Source organism: Rhizoctonia solani, chromosome 10 (genome assembly GCF_016906535.1).
Source record: "Rhizoctonia solani chromosome 10, complete sequence".
NCBI classification, from domain to species: domain Eukaryota; kingdom Fungi; phylum Basidiomycota; class Agaricomycetes; order Cantharellales; family Ceratobasidiaceae; genus Rhizoctonia; species Rhizoctonia solani.
The window spans coordinates 695,428-722,369 of NC_057379.1; the positions used below are offsets into that span (position 1 = coordinate 695,428).

The 26,942-nt window shown below is 46.6% G+C and overlaps 11 protein-coding genes across 11 annotated transcripts; 5 read left to right on the forward strand and 6 right to left on the reverse strand.

The window, feature by feature from the left end:
- Positions 1 to 1,876: 1,876 nt before the first annotated feature.
- On the reverse strand, positions 1,877 to 2,810 carry RhiXN_08395 (ricin-type beta-trefoil lectin domain protein; the record flags this gene model as incomplete). Its single annotated transcript, XM_043328211.1, has 5 exons — positions 1,877 to 2,138; positions 2,194 to 2,258; positions 2,321 to 2,387; positions 2,447 to 2,616; positions 2,649 to 2,810. The coding sequence occupies 5 exons, from the start codon at positions 2,808 to 2,810 to the stop codon at positions 1,877 to 1,879; spliced, it is 726 nt and encodes a 241-aa protein (XP_043183596.1).
- A 1,312-nt stretch (positions 2,811 to 4,122) lies between these two features.
- On the forward strand, positions 4,123 to 5,570 carry RhiXN_08396 (Nucleoside transporter; the record flags this gene model as incomplete). The annotated part of the gene is made up of 5 exons (XM_043328212.1): positions 4,123 to 4,234; positions 4,290 to 4,429; positions 4,491 to 5,072; positions 5,131 to 5,216; positions 5,276 to 5,570. 5 exons carry the CDS (start codon positions 4,123 to 4,125, stop codon positions 5,568 to 5,570), a joined length of 1,215 nt encoding a protein of 404 aa, XP_043183597.1.
- A 214-nt stretch (positions 5,571 to 5,784) lies between these two features.
- Positions 5,785 to 6,508, reverse strand: RhiXN_08397 (cytochrome b5; the record flags this gene model as incomplete). Its single annotated transcript, XM_043328213.1, has 4 exons — positions 5,785 to 5,868; positions 5,919 to 6,086; positions 6,231 to 6,266; positions 6,443 to 6,508. 4 exons carry the CDS (start codon positions 6,506 to 6,508, stop codon positions 5,785 to 5,787), a joined length of 354 nt encoding a protein of 117 aa, XP_043183598.1.
- A 1,282-nt stretch (positions 6,509 to 7,790) lies between these two features.
- RhiXN_08398 (uncharacterized protein) lies at positions 7,791 to 8,755 on the forward strand (the record flags this gene model as incomplete). The annotated part of the gene is made up of 7 exons (XM_043328214.1): positions 7,791 to 7,954; positions 8,009 to 8,067; positions 8,126 to 8,197; positions 8,255 to 8,415; positions 8,470 to 8,536; positions 8,598 to 8,643; positions 8,698 to 8,755. 7 exons carry the CDS (start codon positions 7,791 to 7,793, stop codon positions 8,753 to 8,755), a joined length of 627 nt encoding a protein of 208 aa, XP_043183599.1.
- Positions 8,756 to 10,049: 1,294 nt separating this feature from the next.
- RhiXN_08399 (Cyclin, N-terminal domain) lies at positions 10,050 to 11,903 on the reverse strand (the record flags this gene model as incomplete). Its single annotated transcript, XM_043328215.1, has 4 exons — positions 10,050 to 10,313; positions 10,376 to 10,921; positions 10,973 to 11,821; positions 11,883 to 11,903. 4 exons carry the CDS (start codon positions 11,901 to 11,903, stop codon positions 10,050 to 10,052), a joined length of 1,680 nt encoding a protein of 559 aa, XP_043183600.1.
- A 2,347-nt stretch (positions 11,904 to 14,250) lies between these two features.
- Positions 14,251 to 15,760, reverse strand: RhiXN_08400 (lipoic acid synthase; the record flags this gene model as incomplete). The annotated part of the gene is made up of 7 exons (XM_043328216.1): positions 14,251 to 14,379; positions 14,434 to 14,612; positions 14,668 to 14,801; positions 14,850 to 15,045; positions 15,115 to 15,271; positions 15,331 to 15,502; positions 15,552 to 15,760. The coding sequence occupies 7 exons, from the start codon at positions 15,758 to 15,760 to the stop codon at positions 14,251 to 14,253; spliced, it is 1,176 nt and encodes a 391-aa protein (XP_043183601.1).
- A 1,152-nt stretch (positions 15,761 to 16,912) lies between these two features.
- On the reverse strand, positions 16,913 to 17,290 carry RhiXN_08401 (lipoic acid synthase; the record flags this gene model as incomplete). The annotated part of the gene is made up of 1 exon (XM_043328217.1): positions 16,913 to 17,290. One exon carries the CDS (start codon positions 17,288 to 17,290, stop codon positions 16,913 to 16,915), a length of 378 nt encoding a protein of 125 aa, XP_043183602.1.
- Positions 17,291 to 18,558: 1,268 nt separating this feature from the next.
- Positions 18,559 to 19,812, forward strand: RhiXN_08402 (Tyrosine kinase family catalytic domain protein; the record flags this gene model as incomplete). Its single annotated transcript, XM_043328218.1, has 4 exons — positions 18,559 to 18,607; positions 18,657 to 19,570; positions 19,619 to 19,711; positions 19,765 to 19,812. 4 exons carry the CDS (start codon positions 18,559 to 18,561, stop codon positions 19,810 to 19,812), a joined length of 1,104 nt encoding a protein of 367 aa, XP_043183603.1.
- A 1,572-nt stretch (positions 19,813 to 21,384) lies between these two features.
- RhiXN_08403 (cytochrome P450 family protein) lies at positions 21,385 to 23,497 on the reverse strand (the record flags this gene model as incomplete). Its single annotated transcript, XM_043328219.1, has 9 exons — positions 21,385 to 21,465; positions 21,525 to 21,624; positions 21,684 to 22,112; positions 22,165 to 22,620; positions 22,684 to 22,873; positions 22,928 to 23,036; positions 23,094 to 23,152; positions 23,224 to 23,380; positions 23,441 to 23,497. 9 exons carry the CDS (start codon positions 23,495 to 23,497, stop codon positions 21,385 to 21,387), a joined length of 1,638 nt encoding a protein of 545 aa, XP_043183604.1.
- A 670-nt stretch (positions 23,498 to 24,167) lies between these two features.
- On the forward strand, positions 24,168 to 25,014 carry RhiXN_08404 (WD repeat-containing protein; the record flags this gene model as incomplete). The annotated part of the gene is made up of 3 exons (XM_043328220.1): positions 24,168 to 24,620; positions 24,671 to 24,722; positions 24,773 to 25,014. 3 exons carry the CDS (start codon positions 24,168 to 24,170, stop codon positions 25,012 to 25,014), a joined length of 747 nt encoding a protein of 248 aa, XP_043183605.1.
- Positions 25,015 to 25,039: 25 nt separating this feature from the next.
- RhiXN_08405 (WD40 domain-containing protein) lies at positions 25,040 to 26,787 on the forward strand (the record flags this gene model as incomplete). Its single annotated transcript, XM_043328221.1, has 8 exons — positions 25,040 to 25,365; positions 25,449 to 25,462; positions 25,510 to 25,620; positions 25,674 to 25,766; positions 25,827 to 26,023; positions 26,077 to 26,156; positions 26,224 to 26,334; positions 26,658 to 26,787. The coding sequence occupies 8 exons, from the start codon at positions 25,040 to 25,042 to the stop codon at positions 26,785 to 26,787; spliced, it is 1,062 nt and encodes a 353-aa protein (XP_043183606.1).
- Between the last annotated feature and the right edge of the window lie 155 nt (positions 26,788 to 26,942).

Consider the following 26,942-nt stretch of genomic DNA (forward strand, 5'->3'; position numbering starts at 1 on the left):
CGGGCAAACTCTGGCTATCCTCAAAACCACAATCGCGCGTGGGGGAATTCTGTACCGCAGATTAGCGGTTCAGCTGATTTCCGCTAGATGAACCGAACAGTGCCAGCCCTCGTTGGAACCACCTGTTCCGCGCAAACGGACCACCCACAAGTAATCAACTGGAGGATGGCACAACAGAACCTCCTTTTCTGATTTAATCCCGTTGATTAAATAAGCCACGTTCCAAATCGGAGTATCACAACTACCTATACATATACAAGCGGAGTAGCTCCGAAAGAATGAATCAAACAAAAAAGAAAGCGACATAAGGCCCAGTCTCATTTTATCCCACACATATGCCGCTTATATACGAGTTGAACTTGGCGGGTGAGGCTATTGGATACTGCGTATACATCAATATATGATCGATCAATATTGCCGAGTACTTATGGGGAGTAGGGAATTTGGCTTGGGCGAGAATAAACTTGAAAGTAAGGGCAGATGAGGCTATTGAGGTTTCTTAGCATATATCACATTTGGCCTGCGGTTCGCCTTGCCCGAGAGAAAGTGGGCTGGAAAGAATCAATCTTATTGGAGGTGGCAGAGGCTAAATGCGTGTCCTTTAGGAAGCTATATGCGCATGCAAGTTCTTATTAGTGAGAGGACTCAGAGAGAGCATCTGCCGAGGTGGGAGTGAGCTTGGAGGAAACGATGTGGTCGATTAAGCCGGGGCCGGTCAGTGGATGAGGCGAAGATGGCTATAGGAGATAAGCATGGATGAACGACCCAAATACGATTAAAAAACGCATGTTCTTGTCGACGAAGAGAGCATAGGCCCAGTGGATAGCGAGCTGGGTAGAGGAGAGTTGAGGAAGCTATATGATATCTGGTTTATAGTACTGGTGAACTCAATTATGTATCACGTACGGCGAAAAGCTCGGATCTGTCGGTAAAGAGAAGTCAGATAGCAATAATGAGAGCGAAATACTGGATGGGGAGGGCACGACATCAAGCGGTGTGGGACTGCTTGGCGCATTTAATAAATAGAATTCGAACCAGGAGTGTTTTATTTACTTCGGAGAGAGCGCGGGCTCCGGTGGAGTCAGAAAGGTGAGGTAGTGGGATTCAAGTTTGTGGGGGATTCAATGCTCGAAACTGCACGCTCATGTGTGACTTGTGATACTATTTTGTTAAACGACCGGTCACTAGTCCCGAAACGAGGATTTTCTAGGGGATTCGATTGAAAGGCCAAAACACGAAGAGGGTAGGAAGACCTCTTGAAGTTTAAGTCACGTTGTTTGGTTAATTTTATCGAATCGAAAACTCAACGTAGTCTGTGAAAAGAGGTTTAATAAACATGATATATCTTCCACCAATGCCACGTAACACGCATAATGCCGTGTGGAGATGCATACTAAGCCGGTGACGTGCTCGTACAATGTAACTATCGTATCTATCCAGGTTGGAATTGAGGGTGAAATTTAACAAACAATTACTCCGTCAGTCGGTTGTATTTGGCAAAATTTCTCATTCATAACGGCTCACGATTAAGCACCCCAGTATTATTGTACCTAATAAATATACTCCTTTCTGTGCCTATCTGGTGACGAACACGTAAACTCAGCACAATGTATTCACACAAAATGTTCCATACGATTACAAGCTTAAAGACCAGAATAGTCAGTAGCAGAGATGGGTTGTAGCGTTGACCCTATCACGCCAAAATAACGACCTCAACCCCTACCCCCGGCGTGCGCGTTCTCGCCAGATTGTCCTGGTATCTGTGAATAGGCTGAATCACGCTTAATAAAAAAAAATGGCTTGATCTATCGCTCACCTGCGACATGAGATATTCAACCCGGTCCATTTTTGCTTGAAGGCTGGCAATCTCTGCGTGCTACTGTGAAAGTTGGGCCTTCAGGAGCTTATGTTGATTGTATAGGTCAGTGGGAGTTTCATCTATTTCGCTAGGGAAGCTGGCCATATCTTTCGCCGTTTCTTGTTGACGAATGTCTCTGTAACGTTGAATGAGAAGGCCACGGAGCTCCATGATTTCTTGCTTTGCACTGGTCAACTCCTCCCGTAATTGAGTCATCTCTCTATTCTGGTTGGTCACTTTATCTCGGATTTCAACCAATTCATCGTTCCCAAAACCGTCGCTGTTCATAATCTGTATGAAAGCTGAATTCACTTGCGCAAATCGTCACTGCTTACCCTAGGCGCTCTAACCCCCAAATCCTATGGGTCATGTTTGTACCATCAAGATTATAGATATGAATCTGTGAGCAAATATGCATCAGTTTGAGAAGACTGACTTTGACTCTGAGTAACGACAGCTCACTAAGGTTCCATTTTGGCGCGAGCATCCATAAAGGTTGAGAATTCGATTTTTGTCTGCAATCTGGATACTGATAGGAACAATTCAAGGGTCTGGAAATGTGACGCTCATGACTTGTTTCATACTTACAGATAATTATTATCATACTTCAAGAACAACCACGTAGTTGGGTATCGACTTGCGTAGACCAATCCGCCATTGTTGGTATCACACACAGCTAAGTAGGTGCCGTAACGTCGATTTTGCAGTTGATAGCCATGACCCGATCGTTGCAAAAACCACTTGATCCTCTGAGCACCCTTGAATATTAAACAGGATTGAGCTCACATACCTGTTGGTTTTCTCCTCCGTGCTTTCCCCATGCGACTATTCCGGCTGGATCATGATAAGACATTTGAATGGCGGTCCCTGCAGTTGGATTAAAGATACGATATGTTCCAGGCTTTAAGTCCTCGTCAGGCGGGTGCGGTGAATTATATATATCTTGCCCCATTATGTATAGCTATATATTTGGATCGGGTAAAATGTAAAGAGATCTTATTCCGTTGCAATCTGGATGGTGGCTACCACAAATCCCTTCACCAATACCACATGATTATGAGCCCTAATAGCCGACCGGCGCTTCTAGGCAGCAGTGTGGGGTCATCGTCCAGTTTTGCGACCGAGACTCTCCGATCATGCCGAGTCGTGGACTGACATTATTTGCCTTCGTACCGTATTTTCATATTGATCATAGTATTACTATATGGCATTTACGCGCCTTGTCCTTTCCTTCCATACTATAGTTACACAATGCGGGTCATTTTGCTCGCAGCAGAGTTGACTTTACCTGGGGTTTCTGTGATTTCCGTTCACCCGCACGATTGATATATTCATACAATCTGGCTTGGCTGCTCACACAGCTCGTTCCGTAGAGCAACCTCTCGTACCCCTATCCTTTTCGTCCTCCGGTCCCGGTATTCTGTGTTTCCCTGCTTTAGCCATATTGCCCCTCGTCCACTGACCGGCATAACACCAAGTCCCCGTTTATCAGCTCTATAGAGAATATGCTTCGTTTATTTTACCTTCCGGGTACTGTAGGTTACAGTCAACTCTCTCGACTCGCAAGTTGATGGTGTAAGTTTCGCGCTAGAACTGAATTTACCTTACACCCTATTTGGGTCCAAGCAATTCAATCGCTGTCAATCAATAATTACTAATTTTATTGCATTTGTAAATATATACATGTACACTAGTACTTGACGAGTCTTTCAGAATAAGTAACTTGTTTTTGGCCCACTATAGAAGACTGTGGAAAAATTCGTCCGTATCACAGGCCTGGGTGCCGCATAGATCGGGCTGCGCTTTTTGTAAACTCAATCAGGTGCTTATGTGGGTTACTGTGTCCTTCAAGACAGCAGTGATATATAATTTATAACCTTGGTATGAGGTGGATGATGATTTGTCATCCTCGGAACCGCTACCTTGGATCTTTGATTTTCGCTCCACACACAATCGTTCCTGGGAGATTTGCGGTTCTTCTATCACGCTACTCAACAATCTATTGGTCTCGTGTATGGCACATTTGAAAGGTTAGGATGGCAGACTCCAGGTTATAGATCGAGGCTCGAGTAGAGCCAACAACGGGCTCCAGTTCCTCCCTCGCCGCACTTGGTCCGAACTCATTTGACCTGCGCGGCTCTTACAAAACGCTTGGTGCAAACGATCGATCTGTCGCTCCTGACTTGTCAGCGTCTGTCAACCACATTGCCTTTGGATCTTGAGGGGGTCGAAAGCTTTGAGTCTCCCACATTACGACACGAAGAATGCCTCGAATCGTTCTCAACGAGTCATTCGAGAAACCGAAACGTTATGGAGGCATTATCACTGCACTTGCATTTCTAACTTTGGGTGTGAGCTCATTATTGCCATGGAACGGTTAGTAGTTTCTGTAGTCGAATTTTCCCCAATCCTAATTATAGGTGGTGTCAAGCCCTGATCATCGCCCTACCGTTCTTCCTGCAGAAGCTCGAGGGTACGAGCCTTCATGATACATTCGCCTCTTGGATAAGTTTTCTATTCAATGGAGTTGGTCTGTTATCAATCGCCTTGATGACTTGGCTAGGTGACCAGGTACTGACTCACTTAGTTTATTATTTGTCAGATGGCCAGCCACTTACGCGACCTTGTTTAGTTTATCGGACCATTAACCTGCACACTGTCGATGGTCACCATAATAATCGTATTCGGATTCCTTGCGGTCGTCCCCTTTTTAGATGTTCCGGTCGTCTCATTTTTCGGTGCAGTCATCGTCGCAAGCGGTCTGCTCGCCGTGGCCGGCGGGTTCCTTCAGACAGCAACGATGACGCTTGCTCCAGTGTATGGCCCTTCAGCTATCACATATTACATGTCTGGTTGCGCTCTTTCGGCCGTCGGCGTTTCTGCCTTACAGGTGTTTACTGCTTACACCTCGAATAATATCGAGCTACCAAATATGGACTCTCCCTCGTGGAGTGCAACGGTCTGCTACGCGACCTCGGTGCTACTTGTGACCATCTCATTGATTTCATTCCATATCTTGGCTACCAATACCCCCGAACTTAAATTATCCAGCTCCAAAGATTATTCCGGCCTACCTGTCTCCGAAAATACTAGATTAATAGAATGCCCTGTTGACCCAACAGCCATTTCTCGGAAAACCAGGGCAACTGAAACATTCACCAGATCGGGCTTTGGGCGTAATTTCGCTGTATTTTTTGCTGGGATCATCACCTTGGTACGTCATTACTTATATTCAGCGCCCACGCGTAATTAACTCAAATACAATATACCAGGGCGTGTTCCCAGCCATAACTACTCGGATAGAGCCATATAACACTCGGACCAATCCTCTTGTGTTTAACGCACTCCACTTCCTTGTGTTTAATATCGCGGATTTGATCGGAAGAGCCATGGTCTCGATAAAATTTCTTCCTTCAGGCGATACGACCCTCGTAGCATACTCCTCATGCGGGTCGTATTTATTCCTACCTTCATGATGTGCAACGTAGCCGGTCACTGGCCAGTTTTCATTACGTCAGATATAGCTTATATGCTCATTCTGTTCGTGTTTGGTGTAACTTGTGGGCACCTCACCACACTCGCGCTTCTCTCCGCATCCGAGGGCCACGATCCTGAAAGAGGTGGAAAGGAGACACGAATAACGCAATTCTGGATGATGTCAGGGTTCGTAGTAGGCGGTATCGCGAGCTTTGGTATTAGTGCAGCTTTATAGATCCCCCGAGCATTTTGTAGGCATTCTGCGGGCTGTAGTGTATATATTCTGTATTATATTCAATTATGTGAACAAGGTTACAGATAGCTCAATAAGCACTCAGTCACGACGCAACGGACTAATCATACCGACGGACTCCCAGTCCTAGTTCCATTCCAGTCTATAGCCATGAGTGACATCTTGTATCGGGCAGGAAAAAAACAGAATGATGTTGCTATTGAGGGCTGTACTCAATTTTTGTTTGTAGGGGAGCGACATTTGCTGGCAGGTCGGAGACCTTTCCAACGACATTGTAACGCTACGCAGATAATCGGTTTCACTATTAAATTTATCACGATAAGGGCATACCTTAGAGAAGAATGCGTGCCAATCGTTAAGAACCCCCCTCTCCTTCCCCTCCAGTGTACTCCAATCTGGAACGGCATCTTCAGCCTTTAGTGATGATAGTCCCAGTCCTTTCGAGCCATCCTTTCCGGCAAACACAGAGTATGAGCCCCCAGGGCCATACACATCACGCTAATAAAGAGTCAAACAAAGATTAGAATGATGAACCCTTGAGCTCGCCTTGGCGGTCACATCAAAAATTGTTCCTGAAAGTTGCTTCAAGCTCGCGTCTCTATCTAGTAATTCGGACTACACACCTTTAATAGCAACGTATACCGGCTTGTTAGGATCATGTCCATCGTAAGCCGAAAGCTACTAAAATCATTAATAAGTGCTCATTGAGGGTCATGATAAGAGACTTGCCTCGGCAAGCGTGTAAGGATCATCTTTTGGTGGTTGCAATTGCCTATCCGGTATCGCAAAAGGGTGTTTAGAGGTTGATGATCCAGTTGAAGACCTCTGGCGTGAAATAATCCAATATGACGGACAGCAACTGCGAGCGCGGCGATCACGATTGAAGTAGCAGGATAGTTGGCGAAAATGCCTGGAGACATGGTGATGCTTTGGGGGAAATGCTCTTCACCCAACAAGCGCCGGGCGGTTGTGCCCAACAACTATCAAATCCAATGGATTGAGGTTAAGGTTGACAGCGCATTTACAGCTGTGTCATATCTGGGAGTTGTATGCCCTGTATTAAGTTACCCCTTCTAAGATGTTCCTGCGACATGAGATATGGTACAGAAAACTTATAATTTAATAATCCTGAGAATGTTGTCGCCTTCTTCACACTTTTGCAAGTGTGTGTATTCCAACATATCCCAGCGTAATGAAATTCTATGACCATTACCACCTGGTAGAGACCCGTATGGTATCGCCACCCGCAGGATGGGGACGAGTTTGATAATCCAATCACCTTGCTGGTCCCCAGGTCCAGCTCTTAGCAAACCACCTGTGCTACCCAATCCAGGTATAATTCCGCCTTACGTAATACTGGCCAAGGTTCTTTCGCGACCCCTCTTAATCTTACCAATGACAGCTCCTCGTTATTTTAACAAGCACGTGCGATGTAAGCGATGTACACCAGGGCACACCAATTATCCCATCTGGTCAGTATTTTGCTCGCATGATTCTCGCGGATGAGTACATACGTGCGTTCTTTCTGCTAAAACCATCGTTTATGAGTTTTCCTCGAATCTACATCAAACGTGCAAGGACGTTTCAATAAGTTGAGGAACGTGTTTCGTCTTCCTTTTCTAAGTGGTTTATTTATAACAACTAATTCTCGACGTCGGAAATCCGGTTATGATAGTTACGTTCGGAATTTATGCCTAGCCGCTTGCCAATTTCCTTATCAGCCAATTAACTTCGGGTTATCTGCATCGTGTGACACCCAGCCAGAACATCAATGTCTCGAATGCCCGAAACACATGCTGAAGCAATCGAGCCATGCGTATCCGTTCCAGCATTAAGCTTGCTTGGCCTAATCGAATCTCGACAACGAGCATTGATATGCGCTCCACAAGGAATCTACTCAGCACGCGACCGCTTTCTATCGGGCATCCTATACATCTAAGATATTGGTGCTTATGTTTGATGATATGGAATATTGTGGACACTGAGAGATATCGTAATTGCATGATGAGTTTGGACTGTAGAAGCTTGGCGTTACCTTCCTCCATCCGATCGCTCATGCGTTCACTGCCATCGACCAGATGCTTCTCTTCGTTCAATTAGTAGCATACATCCCGCCGAGCGCACGTTTTCGGCCGAAACCGCTATAAGAACTGTTGGTAGCGTTCACCAGCTAGCGGAATTCAACTCCTCTTCCCCTTCACCATGTTGTTTAAGTCGGTCGCCCTAGCGCTCTTCACTGGCCTGGTTGCGGGCGCCCCCCTTGATTGGGAAAACAAACGAGCACTTCCAACCCCAGTCAGCGCTGCAACTGCAAAGACTTATCTCGCATCTTTGACGGTAGAAGCAGAATCCAATTCACCAGCCTAGTGAGCCTCAACCATAAGATTATGCTATCTCAAATTGACCTTTTCCATCATCAGTGACCGTGACCTGTTCCCTCATTGGATTACCATCTCTGGCACATGCAACACCCGTGAAAGTAAGGGCGATTTAAGTAACATTTTAAGAAAAGTGACTAAAGATATCTACTTATTCAGCCGTCCTGAAGCGTGACGGGACAAACGTCGTTACCGATTCTGCCTGTGCCTCAACCTCCGGCACCTGGAAGTGTGAGCACAACTACTAAATACAACTTATCTCTCAATATGCTTATGCATATAAAATAGCTGTCTATGACGGCGCGACCTGGACTGCCGCTTCTGACCTTGATATTGACCACATGGTCCCCCTCAAGGAGGCCTGGGTCTCTGGAGCTCGCACCTGGACAACCGCCCGCCGCCAATCGTTTGCCAACGACCTAACTCGTCCTCAACTCATTGCAGTTACTGTAAGTCTAAAAATAATAAAGTAATAGAGCAGCCCGGCATGACGCTCTTTTCAGGACAATGTTAACCAATCTAAGGGAGATAAAGACCCGGCAGAATGGATGCCCCCTCTGTCCTCTTACTGTGAGCTCTCCTATCTCAATTCACAACCCAGCCTGCTCATTGATAAACACCTTGATTATAGACTGCACTTACGTTCGTGCTTGGATCACTGTCAAGTACTACTACGAGTAAGTTATTACAATTTGAGAAACTTACTTCGGGGCTTACAAAATTATCCTTAGCCTCTCGGTAGATTCTGCTGAAAAATCGGCTTTGACGTCGTATCTCAACAACTGCTAATCGTCAAAAACACGAGTCTCAAGCTCAGTGTCGGGCTGTTTTCGGGCATTTGTATTATTTTTCTGAGTGGATTTACATCGAATAAAAATTGTAGTTGAATGTTATCGTTCATGCCATTATTATTGAGCGCACTTTGGTAGCTGTTTGATCATAAATCATGACAGTTAGTCCATCAACATGAGCAATACATTCTCAAGCTTTCTGAACCGAACTTGGTGCTCGATCTGTGATCACGTACAGAGCTCTAGAGTACCTTTCATGACCTCAACGTTTGTATGAAGGGGGCGTGTGGGCTTGAGGTCCCATACTACACTAGGCCTTAGACGTCCCCTAGGGTAATTCTTCGGTTAAGCCCTTGGTTTATACAGTATCATCGATGCTACTAGGTGTACATTCCTCTTCTCCAGAATCAAATAGCGCTAGTTGAAGTGCGAATAACTTCTAGCATTCTAGTGCTGTCTTCGAAAAAATACGACGCTCATTTCCATTTGGGGCAACGCATATATCCTATCAATGGAGTCTGCTGGCATTGACCGACTACAATCATGCATGTATGCGTACGCTAGGGCATTGGACGGTTTCCACCAACCACAGTTTAGCACTTGTATATGTAAAGTTGATAATTGATATGGTTCCCCACTGTAATCATGTCTGGTGGCTCACCAAGAAGTTAAGTTTCGTTTCGGGTGTTTAGTGTGCTAGAACTTTACCTGCTATTTGCTACTGCAAGTACGCCCCATTAGCTTTACAACTGGTACTTCAAGGTGTTTTCCTCAGGCATTCATTGTTGGAATGCGATGATCAAGTATCGATCGAATAACTTACATATGTCTCCCGTAAAACTAAGTGTCTTCCACATGCGAGGATTGGCGACCCAAATTGTCAATGCTCAAAATCAAAGGCTTTATCGCTAACTTACTATTACAAAACTTAAGATGAAACTTGTTTCGAAGAAGGGTTGCATATAATAGCCCCAATTCACAACCATGATAAGGTACTTTGATGCCCACTGAATCACACACCGCGTTCTGACTGCGATTTTTTTATCCGTTTATACATAACATACGACTTATATTAAATAGAAAGCATGGACCATATGCATACCAGTGTACGATCGAGAATAAATTGAAAGAATACAAATCAATGCAGTGAACTATGTACACCCAGAGCAGACACGACAGAAAGAACAAAAACAAAAAAACAACTTATGAATCCATTTCCCCCTCAATCTCACTGATCACACAACCTCCCTCGCTAAACAAACTCATCTTGTCATTGACAGCGTGGTACGAGCTCAGAACACTTCCTTCTCTCGCCTCTCCAAGATTGCCGCTCGCAGGCCTGGCAACTCAGCAGCAAGATCAACTTCCTCACCCTCTTGCCACCTCATCAACGCCCATTCACGGACATAGGGCGAGACCTTCATATACCGTTTGCTCGCGTACTTTTTCCAGAAAGCTTCGTGCTTGATAGGTTCCAGCATGTAATTGAGCATGATGTTCGCGGGTTCAATAAGGTCCTTTTCACGGTAAGTCGAGTAATGGATCAAATTGCCGTTCTGTAGACATGAACAAATTATGGTCAGAGGCTAAAATGACAGGTAGGCTCGAACGGACTTACCCATGGGTCACGGTCTAGAATAAGACGAGCGAGCCACAATGAAGTAGCGGCGATTTGGCTTGGTGGAAACGGAAGAAGACGGTGGTCAACGCAGGCTATTTCAACGAAAAATTTGCCAACACTGCGAGTCTGATCGTCAAAGTCTTCGGCCTTGCTAACGCGGCGAAGGAAAGTCATGACATTGGGGTAGCTGCAATCCCACCCTAAAACGCGGAGCACGTACTGCTCGGCATCGAGGATGTCCTTCTCAGTGTACGCCGAGTCGGCGCACTCAACAAAGTGTTTAACTGAGGGCGCCATGATTTCCTCGTACTTCGCCGCAATGAACATGCAAGTAACGCCGACAAGTTGAAGCCGAGAAAGGGAAACGACACGGATAGATAGCATCCGGTCGACGAGATGCATTGCAAGGTATAGAGTTTCCGGAAGGAGGCGGAACCGGGCATGGACCTGGATCAGCCAGTCACCTAGAATACCACGCATGCCCCAGTTGAGCTCTTTTTGCTTCTCAATATAGTTCGGGTTAAGCACTTGGGCATGTTTGCGCTAAATAGAGGCTTCAGACGGATTTAAAGACCAGAACAACAACCAGCTTACCTCGATTTCTAACATGTAGTCGAAGATATCCACGACATACTCGCTAACCATCAATGGATCGCCATCATCATCCTTATCAAGATCAGTCCATGGCTCTTCCACTTCAATAGAGTCAGGGCCTTGAGACTTTTCTTTGATATGAGCAACGGCACGAGATGCTTCCTCAGCGTCTAAGGAGCTTGTGCGACGTCGCTTATAAGCAGGACCCTCTGGTTCATCTTCGGGTGTAGGACGATGGGCACCAGACGTCGAAGGAGGAGCAGCAGGGAGGCTTGCCTCGGAAGTGGTGGTAGTAGCTGCGCGAGCCGATTGAGTGCGCAAGAGGCGAGTGCCCGCAGCAGAAACTGCACGTCGACCAGTGACTTGAGCAGTAGTAGCTGTAGAGGGATGTGCAGGAACAGACGATGTTGAAACAGTACGAGCGGAAATGCGGCGTGAGAACCGTGGCCGGTCGGTCTCTTCGGATGTCGCTTTAGATGCATCGACTTCCATAACCTCCTCGTGCTTGCCAGAGACCGAAGACACACTCTCGCTGCGCTTGTGCAGGGGGTCCTTGCCCTTACCGAGGGGCTTACCATCCTTATCTTTAGGTATTGTCTTTGCTTTATTCTTGTTCGTAAGTTCGCCCAGCGCATCGCGCTTGCGCTTTGCGGCGTCGAGAGCACGGTTCGAAGTGGTTTCAGTCTTATCTTTATTGGCAGTCAAGGCAGGTCGGCGGGTGGTAGCGGCAGCGGCGGTCTTGACAGGTACCGACACAACCGCTACGGGCTTGGCAGATCCGCGAGTGGTCCTTGTAGCAGACGCATTCTCATCGAGGTGTGTTCGGGTGAGTCGCGTTGTTCGACGCGCCTGCATAGTCACGTGATGTCAGAATGAGCAATCCAACATAGGGTGCCGAGTGAATACTCACGGGGACGTTAGCAGAAGACATAGTTCGGTCTAGTTAGTGATAATACAGCCTTATTTCTGGACGTAGGGGGGAGTGAAACAAATGCAGGGAATAAGGGGAGACAGGACAAATTAGTAAAGAGCCGAACCCCCCGATGACAACGCACGAACTTTTACTCGACGAAGAGATTAGGAGTGCAACCCGGTCTAGCTACTGAAAGTAATACAACGGTGGGTACTTGGAAACAACCCGTACGATGGACCCGAACTGTGATTCGATGTTCACTAAGCCAAACTTGATATCAGCCAAAATACTGATGTTGCATGGATCTGTTGGCTCACCTGAAGCAACAGAATGTGGGATTGGAGCTTGGGAAAGGATGTAATGTTGATTGTGTGTGTCGCTAAATAGGGGCAGTGTTTACTCAACACCAGAAGCAAAGAGTGGAAGATGTTGAAGCGAAAGTCAACCAACAGAGCGGAGAGTCTAGTCGAATAGGTACAGTAGGGAGGTCGGTGCTCAAGCACGCAGAAGGCGGAGGAGTCGCAAAAAGTCAAGTTCCAGACGGACGCAGCAGTGTGGAGGCGGTCGTGCAGAAAGCCTACTTTCCTGCGCGCCCTTAAGGGTCTCACCCCTGATCACGTGTCGGCTGTCCGCCAACGCCACTCCGCTGGTGGTCCAAGTGCGTTCTCACCTTGACCCGGACTACAAGGGCGGCCTGGAGGACAATACAGTCTTCGTAGGATCAGGTCTTTTACCCGCCACTGATGATTACGAGTCACATTCTTTGCAAGCACTTTAATCAACTATGAGGTCACACCCAACCACAAACATAGCTGAAATTTCATTTCAAACAAATGTACACATGGGCCAACGGCAGCAATCCGATACAAGCTTTCCCGGCCGACATAACGGCATTCCAGCACATGTATATATGCGTATCTCGTCGTGAAAGATGGGTCGTGCGCTGTCTCTCCAGGCGTGTTAGCTGCAAGAGCCGAGATGGTATAGATCCGGAATGAGCGGCGATCACTTGAGGAAGGCACAGGGACATGCTCCAGCTGTACAGTAATGCATTGGTCGAAGTTTATTCTCTAGATAAATCAAGGGCGACACATGTCCCATTTAATTACGAATGACTGTGACTCTACTTGCTTAATTCATAAGTTTTGTTTGAATACTGGACGTTTTCGTTACACGGGATGGTATGATTCTGTAACTTGAATTTAGCTGGGTTGGGGTGCACGTGAGGGAAAAACATCACCTACGAGATCAGGTAGCCAAATACTATCAAGCCGGTCTTCACTCAGGAACCCACCTTTGACGTCTCCAGCGTGAATTCTGATATCAAAGGGCACATCTAGTTTGCCAGTTGAAAGTTCAAATCAGAGCCGTTAAAATACGATAATGTAACTTACAATCAGTATTCTCAGATTCAATAGATTCAACTGAGGATAATCATTTACAAATCCTTACTCCTCGACCGAATCCACTAATACTGCTAAGTTAGTTGCGCGTACGGCTCTACTTTTGTGTGCGCAGATTTTGTTCAGAGAGGGCCTGTTGGGGGGGGGGCAGGTTAAGAACTGGTCAGAATATAATGTAATCGCCCCAAGTATATAATGAATGGCTGCAGTAGACATGTTAGCCTTTTCATGCATTTGCCTCGATAGCAAGTGCCATTGCGCACATCTCCCTAGGCTCCATAAATGGAATGGCGGTGGTTCTGTGCAATGACGGGAAATTTTCACATATGGTGATATTAGTAGGTGTGTTTACCCAGCATGCCAATGCAGTGCACATAGTCTTCCAAACGGGTCGTAATCGAAGTGAAAGCGCCAGAGTAGATCAGCGCAATTGATCTGAAGGGCTCTCCAAGGAGGACTTTATTGTAATACACTTGGAGATACACTCTACCCAAGAAACAATCGACTGAATTATGAGCAAATATGAAAGGAAGTTATATTTCACGAGTTGTATTGGTTGAACATACACGAATCCCTTTTCAAAAGAAAGGTATGCATTCTCGGTGCAATTTCTCCCAAGGGTGGAGCATTCGTGAAGAACTAGTTTAGTGAATATATATGACTTAAAGCCCAGCTCATGATAGATACAGGAAGTCGTGAGCGATTCATATTTCACATATTTGGGGAATGCATTCATCTTCTCGACCTTTTTCACTGGCCAGAGTCTTGATAGCTTTTTATTGAAAGGTTAACAATGCTTTTTAGTATCCGATTTTCTCACTGAAGGAGTGTCCGAGCTCATACATGCCGCAGGAACCTTGCGAAACGCATCAACCCTAGGCTATTACACGAATAAACATGAGACCTCTATTCAATTACGAAAATGCACAACATTCAACGATCTGCTAAGCTGAAATGCCTAATCACTCCTTGACTGAACCTGCCGGGCGATCAGCCTGGCCGGCGTCCGCTGAAAGTAGGGATGCGGTCTTCAGAGCCCCTTTATCATTCGATCCGTTCCTCAGCATGTTTTCGATAAAATATTCGCCAGCCTGTGGATTGGGGATATTGAGCTTCCACATTAGTATAAGTGTGATACAACACACCTTATAGCTGCTCCGAACTAATGGCCCACTCGCAACATACGCGAAACCCATATCCTCTGCGCGTTTCTTCCACATCTCAAATTCGGAAGGCTCAACATACCGTGAAACCTTCATGTGTTTCTTCGTAGGGCGCATGTATTGGCCAAAAGTGACGACATCCACAGAATTAGCCCGCAAAGCTGAAAAATTATCCAGATCAAAACTCAAATTTATAGTTCCACAGAGCCACCCTACCTTTGAGAGTGTCCGTTACTTGTTCCTCCGTCTCCCCCACACCAAGCATAATCGAAGTCTTTGTAATCTTAACTCCCGATTTTTTCGCATGAGCAAGGACGGCAAGTGATTGATGGAACTTAGCGCGACGGTCTCTAACGACACAATCAGACCAAGGTGTACCAGCAGCAACATAAGCTCACCGAACGAAAGGCGTAAGCGCCTCGACAGTCTCTACATTATGAGCATAAACATCAAGACCACTCTTGGCAACCCGTTCGACACAAGACAAATCGCCTTGGAAATCACCAGTAAGTGCTTCGACAAGGATCGAGGGAGCCTTATGCTTAATCTTGGCTATTGTAGAGGCAAAATGAGCGGCACCCCCATCAGCAAGGTCTGCAAGTGATAGGATGACAATGAGCATATCAATAATCGCAACCAGAGGCGGTCCTCAACGTAGCTCACCATCGCGATCAACGCTGGTTAAAACAATGTATCCTAATCCCCATCGACTGATAGCCTCGGCCGTGTTTTCTGGCTCGTGGGGATCCAATGGAGGGGGTGTCCTTGATGTCTTGACCGAGCAAAACCGACATCCTCGCGTGCAAGTATCTCCCATGAGCTACCCATCAAGACCGGAGTGAGTCGATTACTAACCAAAATATTAAAGAGTAAGCCCACCATGATCGTCGCAGTCGCAGCTTTTTTTCCACCTCCCCAACAGTCGCCAATGTTTGGACAACGCGCCTCTTCACACACGGTATGAAGACCAAGCCCTCGAAGGTCTTTCTTAATATTTGTGTAAGATTGCCCAGTAGGGATTTTGGTCTTGAGGTGAGATGGGAGGCGAGGCCTTGAGAAAGTTAAAAAGCATGATTTCATGATTTTATGTGTGTGCTTACTGAGATGTATTACCTAGTGTTACTTTCGAAGGCCCAGATTCGTCAAGATCAACATTATCCGCCACAAAATCGTCAAGCGAGGGTCCAACCGCGAGTCGTTCGGAGAAGGTAGAAGCAACCTTAGGTGCAGAAGTAGCCAGAGACCTCGACGGAATATTTAAAAAACGTCTCGATATGTGGAAGGCCAGGCAGGCCACATTAGTTTGCATGGTGGCGAAATGGCAAAGATGTGTATGGACCGAGGCCAAGATCGGCGAGTTGACTAATGAGCCACGTGATCGGGATGGCTCCTCAAAATGCACTAGTTCTCCTATTCGTTTATTAGATACCTTACCAAGTTTTATTAGAGCCATGCAACATATATTCCGTTCCCTAATTATAAGGACTACATGAATATGGATTCTTGGTCAAAAATCGATTACAACAGAGACGGGAGCTACGTGTAAACAAGGCAAATCGCTAACAAGGTGTTAAGTTGGGGCTTGCCAGTTACATTATCCGGAGCCATATACCAGATTCACTCCACATTGATTCGCTTCCTTTGACAAAGTACTTGGATTTCTTCAGATACGATACAGGTGCTTGATTCACGTGTTACTGTCCTGTCCTATGCAATCAGTGCATATACAGTAATATTAATAGAACCATTTATTCCTATTGGTGTCGTTGGCACGTGAGGTGCGAGGTCGTGCAGTGGTGTACAAAAAGAATGGATACTATGAAGGGGAGTGGGGTAAATACAATGTGTGAGTGTGAACTGGGATGGAAACGGTACGAAGAGGGGGCCGCTGGGGTCACGTTAGCGACGCCGGTAGGAAAAACCGAGGCACCAAGATGCGAGAGAGGCTCGCGGGTCGGGTGGTCATACATGCTAGCTGTGAAGAGGCGGGGCGGGACGGAAAGAAATAACGAGGGGCAGCGTGAGGCTCTGGTGTAGAGGTTGGGGTCTCAGCTGAACAGGGTCACGTCCTGTCGAACGGGACCGGGGAGGTACGACGACCCCGGTAAACAAGTCCGTGCTGTGACTCCTTGCCAGCTCCGAGCCACACCGTACAATTTCTGACCTTAGCTGCACGATCAGATATAAGCGATTTGTACTAAGACAGGGCAATGTTTCTACCTGGACGGGACATCATCCGATTACAGGTTGGACGTTGTGAAAAATTCACTTAGCAATACTGCATTTCTTTTCGGCAATAGCGCTATCTTTATATATAACCAAGCTAACCCCGTTATTGTTACATGTGGTCAATACTATAACTCTGTGGTATAATCGCTCTATTTTTCTGATCAATCTGATTATACGCCCCCAAAAGTAGATATGACTTACATCAAAACAACCTTGGCAGATTGTGTCTTATTCATTTGCGACTCTTGTACTCTTTGGTAAGTTGAATCTTTGTGCAGAACTCCTCATTGGGATCCAACATATCGAGTTCAATTTCCTCTCCGTCGTTCAAGAATTTTCCTTTGAAACAGTAATACTCGTCCAAAACTCCCCCTGCGCTGCCTAGCACGAAATCTGTATTGTTCAGCATGCTAATCCGAGGAACAATACTCGTAAACTCCCGGTTGATGACTCCATTAGCATCCTTTGCAAATGAACTGAGGACAAAGCACTGTGCATTATTGCGGATCCCTGCCGGGAAAACCATGTAAAAAGGAGTCGTTGGTCTAGAGTGTGGGTACGCCAGACGGCCATAGTACACTCCCGCATCAATTTGTAGGTTGGATGACATGGTAGCGTGGGAAGGTACTTTTTGCGAGACTTTCCTGTAAGCAGGGCTCAAGGATTAGGATATTAGTAGTACTTGGTATTCCACTCACCACTTGCAACGCAAATACAAGAGTGGTGGGTAACCAGGGAGGATAACGGTGTTTATCTAAAACCACTAGATTCCCCTATCCTTAAAGGATAGTTCTCATCCGGAGGTTGATAAATTCAAACAGATTTGGGTAAGGAAGGCGTCATCCATTGGTTACTAACTGACCATGGAACCGCGTTTTTTTTGGTAAGCGCTAAGGCTGCTTTTGACACTAGAGGCTTGTTTTCTCTACTAGAGTTTGAGCCATCAGGAGATATGATTATCATAACGCTGTCTTTTACATGTGGCAACGTATACTTATTGGTGTCACGGTTGGTGTCGTCTTACTGTGATCTCATTTGAAACGTTAGCAACAATCCCCACAATAGTTCACCGCACGCTCCTCTGTGATGCATCAGATAGCGCAATGTGCGTTCACAATCTCTAGATGCAGTAATATTGCTCCTGCGCAAAAGCTTGATGTGGAGCTATTTGACTGATCGTTTCTCTAGCTTGTGCGGCTTACTATCTGATGAGTGGCCGGTATATTGGCAAACTCGTTGTAGCATCCCAAAGCGAGAATCGATGGCTTCCCGTAGGCGTTATGAATAAGCTATCTTATCGTAATGCTTTTCCAGAATGTGAGTGACATCATCGGATAGTTGCCCGTAAGATGCGAACGCTATTCTATCTTATCTTGACCAAATCTCGAACATGCAAACTAAAAAATCATTCATGATTAGAGGGCTCAAATCGAGTTGCCCCACGCCCGTACCCATGGTTCGGCTATGTTTGTGATTGGGTTTACTGGCAGTACCGTGGCTAAATTTAATACATTTCATGGAAAGCTCAGATTGGATATGAACCTTGCACCTGGTTGCCTGTAGCTATGGCCGTTTTTCGAGAAAAATCCAACCTTTACATCCAGACGCTAGTTATATGCTAAGCATATTGAGCGTATATTCCAAGTTTTTAGGTATGCATTCTTCATTCTTGAATCTTACGCGATTGGCACTCTATGTTTGCTCCTCATTTTGTAATAATGGCATCCCGATCATAATACCATATTCAGTGTATACACACGTGTTAGTCCTGTTATAGGACAAAAATCTTAAATACCCCATACCTCATGGTGGGCTGCTGTCGCTCCAAATATCCCACCCACCACGTACTTGTAAACTTGTATATATAGTGAATACGGGATGTCTCGTAATGCATCAGGAGAGGATCCATTGGGATTAATCACCCACGGTTAGTGCGCCCGTTTACGACATCGTCGTCCACGTTAATCTGTCATTAGAGGGACATGAAAGTTTTGTCTATTCAGTAGCATTCTCCCCCGATGGAAAATCGGTTGCATCAGGGTCCGAGGACAAGACCATTCGTATTTGGGGCGCATACGAGCCGACTCCTATAGGCAACCCTTTCAAGGGACACACTGCTGGCGTATGTTCAGTAGTATACAGCCCTCTCGGCGACATGATTGCCTCTGGATCGCTTGATCATACAATCCGTCTGTGGGATATCAACACCAAGCAGCAAATAGATGAACCGCTCAAGGCCCATAGTGGCTGCGTAAACTCGATTGCTTTCTCTCCTGGTGGTAAATTTATCGCCTCAGGATCTGTTGATAAAAGTATACGACTATGGAACATAGACACTCGACTCACTTCCAATACGTTCTGGGGCCACAATAAGGGGATTCGCTCTGTTGATTTCTCACCAAATGACAATCAATTTGCGTCAGGGTCTGGGGACTTTACGATACGTGTATGGGATACCGAAAGTGGAAAACCAGTCGGAAAACCCTTCATGGGGCACCATGATGTGGTACACTCAGTCTCTTACGCTCCCAACGCTAATCAAATCGCCTCGGGCTCATCCGACGGCACTTTACAACTCTGGGATGTTCGTAGTGGAATGTCGGCAGTCAACCTATGCCGGGGGAAAAACGAATCAATTTTTTCAGTCTCATACTCTCCTAGTGGCGTATGGATTGCGTCTGGATCAATTCGTGGTACAGTATGTGTTTGGGATATACGAAACAGAGGATTAGTGGCCGACAAATTCAATAAACATACCGATTGGGTGAGAACAGTGAAGTTTTCGCCATGGGGGAACAGGATTGTTTCAGGTTCTGGTGATCAAAAAGTAATGGCCTGGAATGTAGTAGAGAGTCTTCGGAGCTCTGTGGGATTAATCGGCCGCGATACGGTAGGCAATCCGTAGTTTGTCCTTGCCCTGGATCTGATATTTAGACAGTCTATCCATCTGATATTTGCCACACTATTAGAGCACGGATGCGCCAATCTTACTTCTCAGATAGATCTGGAGCGGGGTTTTACCCTAGTCCCAGTAGGTGGAGGTTTTGGCGACATCAGAGTCGGTAGACTGCGCGATAAAACTAGGGTAGCCCTCAAAACACTGCGCACACCACCGTCTGGGCAATCCAGTGATAAATTACTTAAGGTGAATTTTGCTCCTTGGTTTACGGGTAAAATTTGACCAGCATCAATCCTAGCATGCGGCCCAAGAAATACACTTGTGGTCAAAGATGAAGCACGAGAACATCCATAGACTTTTAGGAGTAATTATATTTGAGGGTCACTATCTTGGAATGATCTCCGAATGGATGGATAATGGGAACTTATATAATTATATGCTCAAGCATCCCGAGTTTGATCGGTGCAAAATGGTAAGTCAGTCAGACTGGTTGGTCCAATCCTTCTTATCTTAGTGCTAGTGCATACAAATTACATCGGGTATCGAGTACATGCATCAATCCCAAGCGGTACGGTCATTTTGACTTTAGGGCCATGTGATCCTTGAATTGCTTTTTATCATTCTGAACTTTGCAGTGGCATGGGGATTTAAAGGCGGTCGGTAGAATTAAGGCAAAGGTGCACTGAATGACAAATTCTAACACAACTTCCGGTCTTTTTGTAGATGAATGTGCTTGTATCCTCAGAAGGTATCCCTAAATTGACCGATTTCGGCATATCGACAATTTCGACGGCCAGTATCGCCTTCAGCACAACTACATCCGCACTCTCTTTCAGCTACAGATGGGCAGTACGTACCCCAAGTACGATGTGGGCATAACTATATATACCGACCAAACATAGGCTCCAGAGCTACTACAAGAGTCTCCAAAAAGTGAAAAATCGGATATATATGCGTTAGGAATGGTAAGTAGTGTAATATTTATTAACTCTAGGCATAACTTAATATGTATGTTTGATTCAGACAATGCTTGTGAGATACACCATGCTGTTTATTTCTGGCGGTCTTTCATAACACAAGTTACGGACAGGAGGTCTATACGGGCGAATTCCCATATCGCGAAATCGTATCCGACATGGCACTCGGATTAAAAGTACTGCAGGGTGTCCATCCGGATCGTCCACTAGACAAAATAAATGACGATCAGCAAGGAGATCGAGTGTGGAGGCTTCTGCTGAGCTGCTGGAGTAGTACCCCAGGGTCTCGCCCTTCGGCGTTGCAAGTGCGCCAATTGGTAAGCTCATTGTTAATAGCCTGTCGACAGAAATTCACATATCACTCGGATTTAAAAGTTAGTTGACATGTCTTCGGAGATAGCGTGAGTTCGAGTGGATAGTGTCCTTACCATCGCAGGCAAGTGTGCCGAGTAATCGTAGGGTATACAGATACGCTGATGATATAATACGTGCATCAGTTGTGTGAAACTTGACACCAAACTCATCATGAGTACGGGAAAGGGGCCGCGCGCTCATAGCTTGTCAATCTTCATATCTTCGATCTAATGATTATGATATCTGTAATACTTATAACTCGTACATCCTTGACTAGGCTCTTGCATTATTGCTCAACAATTTTGATTGAACTCCACACTTTGCACGTGCACCCTGCCTAGTCATTCTACACACTATCTGACAGTCGGATCCATCCCGAGTCTTCTGCTTCCACACACAATCAAAACCGAGATAGAGCTACTCATTGGTGGAGTCGACTCTCCATACACAGTTCAGAGCACAGAGTTACATAGCTCATTTAGTGGCTATATCCCGACGCTTGATTGCAATCGGACAGTCGTACACCTGTCGGATAACAGAGTCACGAATCGTTGGCTGTGGCCACATCATCCCTTAGCAAATACCCTAAAGCTGTATCCAACCAAAGCACTCACCTTGGCGTCTGGATGACCTAGTTGAAGGTCATAACGACGGAAAATAGTAGCAGCGATCAGCAGAATGTCCATGATCGCAAGGTTGCGACCGATACAAGCCCTATGCACACATATAAGATTCATTTGATCAACCCGCACTACATCTGATATCGGACTTACCTTGGACCAAACGAAAACGGCGCAAAGTACTTTCCGAGCATACCCTTGCTGTCTTCCAGCCATCGCTCCGGTCGGAACTCACCAGCGTCGTGTCCCCAGATCCTGTCCCTGTTTGTAACGAACGTAGGTACACTGATGATGCTGCCGGCTTTGAACGTTTGTCCACCGACTGTGAAGCTCTTGCCTGGCGGTACCACTCTCGGCAGTCCGAGTCCTAGGGCCGAGTGCAGCCTCATCGTCTCCTTCATGCATGCGTTGAGATACGGAAGGTCTTTGATGGGCTCATACGTGGCCACCGGATCGATTTCAGACCCAGACTCGGTGTCTTGATGGGAGTACTTCAAGAGTATGTGCTCGTCAAGCTCGGCTTGCAGCTTAGCTTGCAAGTGCGGGTGCTTGGCCAGGTAGAAGCAGAAAGCGCTCAAGGTACTAGTGACCTGTCTGTCAATAAAGATCGCGGGTATGGACGATACCGGCGTACTTGCTAGTGGTATCGCTGCCGGCGAATAGCAGCCCGAAGGTTTCGATGAGCAGCTCTTCCTTTGAAAGCGGTTTTCCGTCTTCATCTCTCGCTTCGAGCAGCTTGTCAACCATATCCACCCCTCTGGCTTCCTTGTCGTCAGTGTTGTGCTGGGTCCTCTGCAATCGATGACTCAATGCAGCAGAGGCGAATCCCGCGAGATTACGTGTGGTGAACAAGCCGTACAGATTCCAAGGAAGTAGCAGTAGTGCAGCTTGAGCCCACCGTGGGTATACTCCAATCGATGAAACTGACTGAGTACCTTTGTCAAACAGCTCGATAAGAGGCAGCTGTATCGTCTTGGCGCCGTCAGTCAGAGACTTAGCAACGTTGGTGGTGTCCCGCTGAGCCTGGATCATCCCAAACGGTGACCCCATGCCAAGTCTCCGATCAGATCGAATGCAAGATAAGACATTTCTGTTAGGTTCAGTTAGTTCGTGGTTCAGACAACGCATTGTAACAGTCGAACAGTCCACCAACTTACGTGAGCAGATATCCAATACAGCACGGCCATCCTTTGCACTCCAGTTGAAGCCCGACCTGCCCTCTGCAGCCTGTTGACAGCGCATGTCCAGTTGATCGACCAAGTGCCGAATGTTGTTACGGACGCGAGGCTGGTATGAGAGGATGTTCTGAGGACTGAATATATGCGCCAACCGCCGACGTTTGGCTGTGATGCTTGAGCATAAGAAACGTCTCTGTGGTCGCAAGGATATCAACTCACTTGAGTGTTCAGCTTTATCTCGCGATGTGAATAAATTATCATGTGTTCCGAGCCTAAACATGGCATAGTAATCTGATTTGAGCAAGCCGTTTCCGTGCTTGTAGATATCCTATAGAGATTCATTATGTGAGCGCGTATAGAGTTGGCCGAAAGGACTAGGATTCACCTCTAAAGCATCTGGATCGGCAATACTTATGTGATTAGGTCCAATCCGGACGAATGGTCCTATACGCATATGGGGGTAGTCGCTTAGCATAATGTGTTTCTGAAGCAAGCCTAGCACTCTGGGGACTAACCGTATTTCTGATGAAGCTCGAACATTGTATCGCATGCTTTAGTAGACTTCATAGCCTTCGAGTGCCATGAGTTCGAAAGGGCTGCTGGCCATGGACCCGGAAATCGACGTCGATAGTCATATGGATCAAGCAGGTACGGGATGATATAGAATGAGACCTAGTGCAGAGGCAAGTTAGTGAGTAGTCTCTGTAAAGTATTAAAGGAGTGAATACTGACCAGAAATGCACCTGCAGCAGCAGAGTAATGAAAGATGTGGCTAGAATCGCTAATCATATTACCTGAGGAATGTTAAGCTACAACAGAGGCAAAGAGCGCCTTTTATACCATAGAAACTGATGGTTTGAAGCCTTTCGCAAAATATCTATGATATCAGCATCGGCGTTTCTCGCTGTGCGGTTAGCGTAATCTTAATATAGATCTAGTTTAAAGAGTCATGAGCGAGACCTCTGCCTGCCAAAGAAGCGTAGTATTGGAAAAAGTAGCATCGACGATTTTTCCGTCTCTGGAGATATCCGCAAGGACGATAAAAAGACCCTTAGGGAAGTTCACTCCGGTCAACGGTGAGTGATTTTGCCCTATACTTGAGCCGCACCATTTGCGGGGAGTAGAGGGAAACTTGGGGCTACTGTAATAAACATTACATCAGTCACGAGACAGTCATAATGATGACCTGACTAGCTTCATGTAAATGATGTCCCTTCGGCCGCCGAAGTATAGGATCTGACGTCAATACTTCAAAGGAGACCAAGTAGAGCTTAACCTATGGCAGTCTGCCAGTCCTCGATATCCACCAAATCAGGTGCATTGAACTTCTCGTATTTTTCTCAGGTATTGAGACAAGAAAGATTTCGAGTTGATACTAGTACCTCAATGTCGCGTAGCACGTGACTTTCTCACTCTCTGTCGCGTCCACGTGACTAGAACAGCTAGATTCTCCTCCATCATGTTCCACACCTCTCCATCCAAGTGTACCCCGCAAACGCCATCAAAAACTCCTCGAAGACGTGCCAATACCACTCAAGGAGGTCACGTTGATGTCATATCACTCGGTATCGGTGCTCTTTCGCTTTCACCCTCAAAGGCGCTTGGTCCCAACGACTCGCTCAATCCGTTCCTTGAGCCTTCCTCAAAGCCACGGGCGCCTTCCCCAACTAGAGTACGCTCCAAGCATGGTCGATCGAATACACTATCTGCGGCCGTCGGTGCGCGTGCGATTGGGATTACCGATGCGTTAGCAAATGAAGCACGTCAGGGTATCTTGCACAAAGGTGGACTGGAGAGCAAGTACGATTCGATTAACATCACTCGTGACTGGCCAGTATCGCGAGGAAAAACTACTGAGACACGCACAGGGAGCGTGTCTTCTCGACCCAAGGCCTCACATGCTCCAATTAGCGTGAGTGAAGGAATTTCACGTAATAAATCTTTGCTGAAATGAGTTGCCAGTTCGACAAACCTCTAGGCACAGACGATCGCTTTGTCCCGTCCCGTGCTGTTAGTGACACTGCAATCGGAACCGTAATGTACCCGCAATTGCTGCCGCCCAAGCAACTAGCAACACCGCAACTGTTTCTCCGGGACATGCTGCACGTTTAACTGCCTCACTTGCGCTGCCATCTGCCTCGCAGCGCATTCTTACGTATTGCGAGGCGCCTCCACTACCAGCCACCGACTCCACACTAGCGCTCCAACGCTCCCTGGCTCAATCTTTGCATACACGCCCCGGACAAGGATCCGGAGCTGGCGGAGGATCCGCCCAACGTCTAGAAGAAAATCTCGGACAAGCCTGAGCGTATCCTTGATGCCCCCGGGCTTATGGACGACTTTTACCTCAATCTACTAGCTTGGAGCTCGGGCAATATCCTTGCCATTGCTCTCGGTGAATGCGTGTACCTCTGGGCGGCTGAAACAGGAACTGTCACCCATCTTTCAACTGCTCCATGCGACCCCACAACCGAACAGCCTATTACTCACGTCACAGGCTTGGATTGGTCACTGGACGCTGCCTACCTTGGTATCAGTTACGCCAACGGTACGATCGAGGTCTGGGATGTCGAAAGTGGTTCTAAACTTCGTAGTATGATGGGACGCCAGGGACAAGTTGCTTGTTTGGCCTGGAACCAGCATATTCTTGGGAGCGGGTGCGTTGATGGGGCGATTTGGATGCATGATACACGTATAGCTGCGCATAAAGTAGCTGAAATGATTGGTCATACGAGTGAAGTGTGCGGTTTGAAGGTGAGCATCTCGTGTTCCCAGATAGACCATGGCCAACTGTACTACAGTGGCAACCTGCGAACGCAAATGGATCTGGCGGAGGATGCTGGGGATGTTGGCTAGTGGAGGCAACGATAACGTTGTTAATGCTTGGGACAGTCGTGTTGGTTCCGGTAGTAGTGAGAACTCCCATGACCTTCTCAATACCAGGCCCATACTAATCTCTGATTAGCTTCCAACGGGACCCGGGCTCAACCCAAATGGACCAAGCGCAATCATACAGCAGCCGTAAAGGCTTTGGCATGGTGCCCATGGCAGCCTAATTGTAAGTCACGAAGATATTCATTGCATCTCACTTGGTATCGATGAACCATTTTCTTCTTAGTGTTAGCTACAGGTGGAGGCACAGGAGATGCCATGATTCACTTCTGGTCTTCAACCTCTGGGGCACGAGTGAACTCACTCTCAACTCCGGGCCAGGTCACTTCGCTTGTGTGGAGCCAGCATTCAAAGGAGCTGTTGTCCACACATGGGTTCCCGCACAACGCAGTGATGGTGCATTCGTATCCCGGTATGGGCAAGGTACGTCGAATCTCCTTGAAGATGGTTACACAGTTACTTGAAGGCCTGTCTAGATTGCGGAGATCAAAGATGCTCACGATACGCGCGTCTTGTTTTCTGCCGCAAGTCCAAATGGAGATGTCGTTGCTACTGGGTGAGTCTTTCTCCGTTGCTCCCGAATTACCCATTTCTTTTTTACTCACGAAGCTAAACTCATGCAGCGCGGGAGATGAAAACCTCAAATTCTGGAAAATCTGGGAAATTCCGAAAAAGACGGCAGTCCGAAAGCGAGAGGAGGATAGCCGTCGCACCTCTGTTAGCAAGGCTATCCGGTGAAAAAAATAGGAGAGGCGTGCCGATATTTTGACTTGACTGGTTGTTTTATAGCTCTGTACTTTTTTGAGTTGTGTTTTGGGGAAGGACTTGTGTTTATACAGTACCATCGATTTAAAAATATTACGATAGGCAGGACCTTTTGAGTTAGCGTGTCCAACCGTGAATAAGTAGCAAACCAGCACGGTCGGTTACGGTTTGGATATCCAAAAAGTACTATGATTTACTTGCACCTGTATTTATTTCAGCCAAAGTTCCTCAGAGTCAGGAAGAAGTGCTCTACGAGTTTCATGACACCGCATCTATGGTCTAATATCAATAGACATTCAAAGTGGCAAGGCGCGATGTGGAGAGAACAAAAGAAGATTCGTCTCAGTCAACAGCTCGCGCTGACTGGCCCTGATATGACGAGTTTGAATATTGCAAAGGGGACAATTGTGGACATTTTGTAGACATATCTTTAACCCTTCGACGGGACAGCCTCATACTTAGCATCAGACAAAAGACTCTTGTCAATTTCCTCTTTGCCTTTTTTATGTAGGGGAAAAAGCCTCCCAATATCGATTACAAGCCCCCTCTACCAGGCATTATCAGCAAAATCAGTCTA